The sequence below is a fragment of the Rhipicephalus sanguineus genome, chromosome 7 (genome assembly GCF_013339695.2).
Source record: "Rhipicephalus sanguineus isolate Rsan-2018 chromosome 7, BIME_Rsan_1.4, whole genome shotgun sequence".
Taxonomy (NCBI): Eukaryota; Metazoa; Arthropoda; class Arachnida; order Ixodida; family Ixodidae; genus Rhipicephalus; species Rhipicephalus sanguineus.
This window is the reverse complement of record NC_051182.1, coordinates 169,981,940-169,990,115: the sequence shown is the minus strand read 5'-3', so window position 1 is coordinate 169,990,115 and position 8,176 is coordinate 169,981,940. Positions and strand designations below refer to the sequence as shown.

General features: G+C 48.9%; 1 protein-coding gene across 3 annotated transcripts; it reads left to right on the top strand.

Annotated features, from left to right (window-relative positions):
* Positions 1 to 2,773: 2,773 nt before the first annotated feature.
* LOC125759403 (uncharacterized protein K02A2.6-like) lies at positions 2,774 to 6,150 on the top strand. Of its 3 annotated transcripts, none has more exons than XM_049418113.1 (3): positions 2,774 to 3,526; positions 4,621 to 4,712; positions 5,486 to 6,150. In XM_049418113.1, the coding sequence occupies exons 2-3, from the start codon at positions 4,708 to 4,710 to the stop codon at positions 6,015 to 6,017; spliced, it is 537 nt and encodes a 178-aa protein (XP_049274070.1). In that variant the 5' UTR covers positions 2,774 to 3,526; positions 4,621 to 4,707; the 3' UTR covers positions 6,018 to 6,150. The 3 variants fall into 3 exon arrangements, with proteins under 3 accessions (XP_049274070.1, XP_049274069.1, XP_049274071.1); XM_049418112.1 differs by having other exon boundaries at positions 2,777 to 3,526; positions 4,629 to 4,712; XM_049418114.1 differs by lacking the exon at positions 2,774 to 3,526 and adding an exon at positions 4,299 to 4,561.
* The last annotated feature ends 2,026 nt before the right edge of the window (positions 6,151 to 8,176 follow it).

Here is an 8,176-nt window from a genome sequence, read left to right as displayed (position 1 = left end):
TTGTAAACCTTCCTTGCACTCTACCCTAAACGCTCTCCGTTTACCGGGAGCATTGCCACTACAACGTCTATCATTCGTCAGCATATTGAGCGGCCCCTTAAAGAGCTGAAGGTGAGACGCATGTTTGGCATCAAATGTTCGCCAAGCAAGGACATTACTGATGTGTGCAGTTCTTTAAGTCGGCTTTCCATGTTGTCCTGGAGAGGGCTTTTATTCCACCACCTGTAGACAACGTTATAACAACGGGCAGCAACCGTGGCAGGCGCGCCACCGCAGCGGCCAGTGGCGATACTAGGCCTCGAGCAGACTCGACAGCTGGTTGCGCTGCGGCGCTATATAGGACAGTCAGCGCCACCAGTAGCGTCCGCGCGCGTGATCCCGTCGGTGTATGTTGCGGGCGCTCCATGCAATGACATTGCTGGACGAAGCAGCGCGCATTATTGTCTGGATTGCGCAGAACTGAACACGTAGAAAAATATTTAAAATAAAAGCAGTCTTCACGACAATGATCTTTAAACCGGCAATCATGTTTAAGGTGTTATGAAGGAACGTCTCCAAAGGGTCCCTCCAAATTTATTGGCAAGTGTGTTCCTCAGATGAGCAGTGTCGACTAGGACGTGCGCTTTCAGATTATCAAAGTTTTATGAACGTCGTGTATTATTTATATCAAATAAAAATCTTCTTTTTTCATCTATTACGCAAAGAGCTTCCTTTGACTTTTGCATCCGTTCTGTTGGTAGTTGCGGTTCGGGCTAAGCAAAGGAAAAATTCGTTCCGTTTCTCCCGCTTTTAAAGACGATAGTCTTTTTTGGGATAATTGAACGCAGAAATTTTGGTCTATCTGTCTGTCTGTCTGCCCCACGATTCAGCCACCCGGCCAATGTTTCAGCACTTGCTGAACGCCCAGCCATCTTGAACTCGTAGCTGCGTTCATACTTGTCAACATGGTCGATCAAAACGCAAATATCACGCATATCTGATGCGCAACATCAGTACGTAAGTATTAGGTGGTGTATTACTTTACTAGAAAATGCATAGATAGGCAATTCTAAAGACCCTAGTGTTTTTTAGGCTGCGCTGAAAATGCGACGCTATGCACGAAAAAGCCCTCTGCCAGCGATGTGGTGCTGCCACCTGGCAGTGGCCCTGGGTTCTGCACAAGCTCGTGTTTCCTGACGCCACTGCCAGATGGCGTCCATATCCCCCGCAGCGCCTCCTCTATTTTATTAATGCCAGCCAGATGCGGCCGATTCAACATAGAGCAGGCGCTGTCTGAGGCAAGGCAAAACATAAATGGCCACTTGATGAAATAATGCGGTAAAATGAAATCTGTTCAAACAAACTTCCATTGCATTTATCATGCTAGGACGGAAATGGTACGAGAACAACATGACGGGTGGCCGCGGATGAGACCATGTAGTACGGCCGGCAGAAGACTATCGTCTTTCAACGACATTTGCAGTGAAGCACGCAGATCCGCGGCCATTTTTTTTTTGCCCTCACTCGTTCCTTCAGGCTGTTCAATGATTTCTGCACAGTTTCCCAGTTTTCTATAGAACGAATTGCACATTATGAGTGCAAGGTGCACATGCAAGGCTGGGCGCCTAGGATGGTGTAAGCACGCCGCCACCTTTGTCAACAAGATCGAGCATATGCATCCTGCTCAGACCTATAGCATGCGCCTGGCTCTGTAAATCGCCGCGTCCCCTTCTGGATATGAAGTTCTTTAACGCTTCGTCGTGAGGTCACGCTGTCGCCTTTCGCACTGCACACAGAAAAAAGTGTCGGAACATTTAGGCTGAGTGCAGGGCTGTGGAGCTTCTCCCATCGTTGCCCAAGAAGTGGGCACTGCACATGCCGTTCCAGCGCTTCACAAGCTGCCGAAGACCTCCATCGGGGCTGGAAAAAACACAGTTTCTGACCACGAGTGTATCGTATTTCGGGCGCCGAGCGCTACACGTGTGCCACGATAGCGTTTCGTATCTGTTGAACGTTCTAGTCGAAGAGCTTATCTGTTAACGGCGTAATCACACGCCCCTTCTAAAGCCTATATATGTACTGGTGTGCAATAAAGCCGGCCCTGTTTTCCCCCATCGCCCGGTGCAGCATGTTTGTTTTACTGGACACAACGATACATGGTGTCAGAAGTGGTTGATCTTCGACGGCCAGCGCTGCGAGGAATACGCAATGGATTCGTTGAGGCTACCTGGTCCGTTAAACACGACGGGAGAAGCAAGCAAGAATTGGCAGACATTTAAGCAGAGATTCGAGCTTTTCCTGGCGGCATCGGAACCAAGTGACAAGCAGCGATCAGTGTCGTCGAAGACAGCGCTCCTTCTCAGTGTCGCAGGGGAAGACGCCATCGAGATATTCAACACACTGAACTTCACGGAAGGCGAAGACAAGGCCGACTACGCGACGGTCATCAAGAAATTCGACGAATATTTCACGTTGCAGACCAACGAAGTACATGAACGCTACGTATTTCGGAAGAGAGTGCAAAGCCAAGGTGAGCCATTCGAACACTTTTTGCGGGATCTGAAGAAGCAGGCACGAGCATGCAATTTCAGCACGCTTCTAGATTCTATGGTCCGAGACCAGATTGTGTACGGAACCAACGACGACAGGGTCAGAGAAAAGCTGCTCAGGGACTGCGAATTGACACTGCAGAAGGCTGCACGTCTGCAAGGCAGCCGAAACATCAGCGCTTCGCCAAGAAACATGGGAACAAGGTCAAAAGCAAGTGGACGCCGTTCGTAACGCAGGCCCGAACCCCAAAACGGCGCAAGTGAAGATGTACAAGTGCTCCAAATGCGGCCGCACACATCAGCCTGGAAACTGTCCTGCGTTCGGACGAAGTTGCAGAAAATGCCAAAAGAGGAACCATTTTGCAATTTGCTGCAGATCCTCCGCGCTGGTTGGCGAAATTCAAGATCACGAAGATGACTTCAGCGTTTTAGAGGTATCGGCAAGAGGAGTAATAAGCCAACGTGATTGGATGGTTCGAATGACCGTAAACAACGTTTCGGTCGAACTTAAAGTAGATACAGGGTCTCAGGCCAACTTGCTGCCCGTTGGTATATACAATAAGATGCACCCAAGCCCTGAAATGAAGCAGAGTAGCGTGGTGCTACATTCGTACGGTGGAGACACGATCAAGCATCTTGGAGTCGTCTGTACGGAAGTGACGCTCGGTGACCGAGCTATTCCTCTCGATTTTTTTGTAGTACGCAAAGGTCGCCAAGCAATCCTGGGCCTACAAGCAACCGAACGCCTTGGATTGCTCTCACGCGTTCACAGCGTATCAAAGGACGGCTGTGAAGAAATTGTGAAAGACTTTCGTCATCTTTTCACTGGAACTGGCTGCGTGAAAAAAGTATATCACATGGTGCTTCAAGACAACACTGTGCCAGTCATTCAACCAGTGCGACGTGTACCGTTGGCCCTGACGGAACCACTACGGGACGAACTCGACAGGATGGAGCACGCCGGAATCATCACGAGGGTCACCGAGCCTACCGACTGGGTGAGTCCTCTTGTGATCGTTCGCAAAAGAACGGAAAGATTCGTCTCTGTATCGACCCTAGGAAAATAAATGAGTGCATAAAGAGGGAGCACTACATGATGCCGCGACGAGAGGATATAGAAGCCGAGCTAGCTGGTGCGACTGTGTTCTCCCGCTTAGACACTAACTCTGGATTTCACCAAATCCCCTTGGATGACTCTACATCGCGGATTTGCACGTTCTCTACCCCATTTGGTCGTTACCGCTTTTTACGATTACCCTTCGGCATATCATCCGCCTCAGAAGTGTTCCAAAAAACGCTGAATGAAATTTTCGAAGGCCTTCCCGGCGTAAAAATATACGTGGACGATATTCTGGTATGGGGTTCGTCGGTAGAAGAGCACAATGAACGCCTCAAATCTGTGTTGCTTGCTGCACAGCTCGCCGGATTGACCTTCAATCCTGAGAAGTGCAGTATCGGCGTCCCGGAAATCGAGTTTCTTGGAGACGTAATCGATAAAGCAGGCATCAGGCCAAGCCCGACGCTGATTAATTGCATGCTGCACATGCCGACCCCAGAAGACAAGCTCGCGGTGCAAAGGATGTTCGGTGTCGTCAATTATTTCAGCAAGTTTCTCCCTTCACTAGCTCAAAGAACTGCTCTTTTGAGAAGCTTGATCAGACAAGATACAGTCTTCGAATGGACCGACAACCACGCGAAAGAGTGGAAAGAACTCTGCGACTACCTTAGCACACAGCCCGTGTTGGCGGTATTCGATCCAAAGCAACAAAAGTGTCGTGTGATGCAACCCGAGACGGAATCGGTGCCGCTTTGTTGCAGTGTCACAATGACACATGGAAGCCCGTGGCGTACGCGTCACGAGCGCTTACCGAAACACAACAGCGTTATTCTCAAATAGAAAAAGAGGCTATGGCAGTGGTGTTTGGCTGTGAAAGGTTTAATCACTTCGTCTACGGTCGCCAGTTTATTGCTGAAACAGACCACCGCCCTTTGATCGCAATCTCCCAGAAGGCGATTGGTGACATGCCTCCGAGGTTGCAAAGATTCTTTTTGAGATTGCTGCGTTATGACGTTCAATTGAAATTTGTTCCAGGTAAGCAGCTCCTCCTGGCTGACATGTTGTCACGTGCCACAACGAAGACAACGGCCTGCGACCTCGACAGCAACGATGTAGAAGTACATGCCGTGAGTACAGTCTCTTCACTTGTTAGTGAGGGCACATGGAGGCGGCTAGCCACGGAAACGGCGCGAGATGAACTAAGGAACGTGCTGCGGGACCTAGAAGCTGGAAAGTGCTTGGAAGGGCCGTGGAAACGATTCGAGGGAGAGTTATCAAACGTGAAAGGGGTCCTGCTCAAAGACTGCAAAGTGGTTATTCCGGCTAGCATGAAAGGCGAGACACTGGAAAGAATTCACCAAGGGCACTTGGGAATCAACAAGAGCAAAGCCAGGGCAAGACAACTAGTTTTTTGGCCGGGAATGAACTCTGACATAGAATCATTCGTCCAGACATGTTCTATCTGCAAAAAGTACGCATATAGCCAGCCTCGAGAGCCTTTACTGATGCGCCCCGTGCCGGACCAACCGTGGTACCGCGTCGGCATTGACATTTTTGAATACGGCGGGAGGTCGTACCTGTGCGTTTACGACGCCCTGACAAACTTCCCCGAAGTTGAACTCCTCAAAGATATGACGGCCAAAACAATCATTGACGTAACAAGCGCCATTTTTGCTAGGCACGGCATTCCGATGGAAGTTTGCTCTGACAATGGCCCTCAATTTTCATGTCATGAATTTGCGTTGTTCTCGCAACTGTATGATTTCAAGCATGTAACGTCTAGTCCAGGATACCCACGCTCTAATGGGTTGGCGGAAAAGGGTGTTCAGATAGCTAAGCGCATCCTCAAAAAAACAAGTGAAGCGAAACAAGATTTCTGGTTGGGACTGCTTGCTTTCAGGACCACCCCGCTCGAGTGCGGCGCATCGCCCGCTGAGCTGCTGATGGGGCGACGGCTCCGCACAACTATTCCTGACGTTCAAGGCAACACCAGGCACGAGGTGCTCCGGCGTCCTCACACAGACCACTCTAGGAGACCATTGGCGCACCTGAGCCCGGCAGATACGGTCCGGATAAAGAAAGGAACATGGGCGACGAAAGCTAAAGTGCTCAAGTCTGCTGGTCACCCCAGGTCGTATACAGTCGTCACAGAAAACGGCACGGTGCTCAGGCGCAACCGGCAGCACCTACTACTCACGCGGGAGCCCTTCCGACACAACAACCAGGAATACGACGACGACGACTTCGAGGTAAAGTCTAGCCAAAGCAACGCGCTCGCACATCGACGTGCAGAATGCATAGCTCCGTCTACGCCCGCACAGCCCATTGCCTCAACAAGTGTCTCGTCCACACAAGTCCCAAGAAGGTCGCTCAGACAACGTCGAGCGCCTCACCGTCTGGCCTACGACCAGAACTTCGTGCAAGTGCCTTGAACTAGCGTGCCTCGCAACTTTCATTGATGTTCTTTTCCCTTTCCTTGTTTTGTTTTCAAACAGAGGAAGATGTATCGTATTTCGGGCGCCGAGCGCTACACGTGTGCCACGATAGCGTTTCGTATCTGTTGAACGTTCTAGTCGAAGAGCTTATCTGTTAACGGCGTAATCACACGCCCCTTCTAAAGCCTATATATGTACTGGTGTGCAATAAAGCCGGCCCTGTTTTCCCCCATCGCCCGGTGCAGCATGTTTGTTTTACTGGACACAACGATACAACGAGGAGCAACTATGCGCAATAATAGCAAGGAAAGCATTAAAAAAAATGAAGAGCCGGTGGGGTGACTTCGCATAACATCGAACAAAGGATGGCTGGTCGACCTCTTAAATTTATTTCCAGATTTTAAGTATTATTGTCTAATGAGTGGAAAGAAGAGATCCGCAATTTGTTTCGCCGCCAAAACATTTTTTTCGAAGCACAGGGAATCAATAATGACGAAGAGGTGGAGGGGAGCGCTGATGCGCTCTGCTGTTTTGGCCAACTCTCATTATGAATTTCACGAAATATATTAAAGTGAGGTAGCTGAAATTTCTTTAACTAAATATATGCGTGTTTTTGCTTCTGCTTAGATATTTTTAGTTTTTATGTGTAGTGTAGATGTTGTTATAAAAAACCTAAAAATTGGCCGAGGAAACGTTCTTTTCTGTAATTTGAAGGTCTTTATCTCAAAGAAGCCTTGTGGAAAACCCCCGAAAATTGCGCATTACGTGCTTCGCATAATCATCTACGATACTGCCAAATTTTATGTTTATATAACTTTGCAGTAAAGAGATATGATCGGGCTAAGTTCAAGAATATACCGAAGAATAGAAATTTCTGACAATAAAAAAAACATTTTTGATATTTCTTAAACTTTGTCCACTTTTTCTCCTCCACGTCAGCTTTCACAGTCAATAAGAACAGTGCATAATTTTGTTGCACTAATAGTTACGGTCCTTCCAATGAGACCCCTAGGCAAGGATTGGCAATTGCTGTAGACCCTATATACTTCTTGCCCAGCAAGTGAACAAAGCGTTGCAGCTTTGTTCACTCAAAGCTGCAACGCATCAGGCCTATACGCGCTAGTTAATATGCACGCAGCAATCCGCAGGATCATGGCCTCCGAGATTGAGCGCCGGCGCGCAATCTCGGAGGCCATAGCTGGACACTATTCGCCGCGGGATCGGGCTAAAGGAGGCAGTACGGTTGCCACGTTAGTGTGGATAGGCGGCTTGCGGGACGCATTCAAATCTACGCAGCGGCACTTCGCTGTGAGAGGTTTGAGCCGATTGTCGATAAAGAAAGCGCGTTGACTGCAGCCTAATGATGATATATACGCCCTCCATTGCCACATTAATGCACGAAGCCGAACGTTCACATTACGTGTCAGAGAAGTGCAGTCTGCCAATCAACGGGTGCTGGCCTTCGGTGACAGTCGTGTTTTGCATTGTGCTCGATCTTCTCTTGTTTTATTTGTACGTGTTTTGTTTGTGTTCTTTCTATACTACAATACAAATGGTGTTGCGCGACTGAGCCAATTAAGTATTTATTCCTGGCTATAGTGGCTACAAAAAAAGCCTGAACCTGCAATCAAGAACTAGCGTCTGCTGGTTCATGAATGAGTGAACCATCGGTGACGTTACATGATTGCGAGTATGAATTTTAGACCAGTACATGTGACTTTGATCTACAATGTTTTAGGGGCGAAGCACCTTAGGGTCTCGGCTTGTCGGCGTGCATCGTGGATTGTGGTCTTCTGTCGGGATGGTCCATTTGCTTGAGCGCAAGAGAAGGCGCCACCGCCTCAGCTCTCGCCGTGTGGCGAGAGAGAGACCTAACGGTGCGCGTTGACTATGGAAACGCTCTTTCTGTGATGAACGCTGAATTAAGGACGAATTAAGGAACGAGAACACGCCCCCAACCGCGAGAAACAACGCCGACGCAGGCAGTGTCTGCTAGGGAGTTTCTTGATTGAAAAAACTGACTGCTCGCGCTGCACAACCGTTCATCGGCCACCCCCTATATATAGGCACTGGATCTTGACCTGCAATGTAGTGCCGGTGGGATAATTCTATTGTGCGTAGTTGAATAAAGATTCGCAGCGTGCACGTTAACGAAA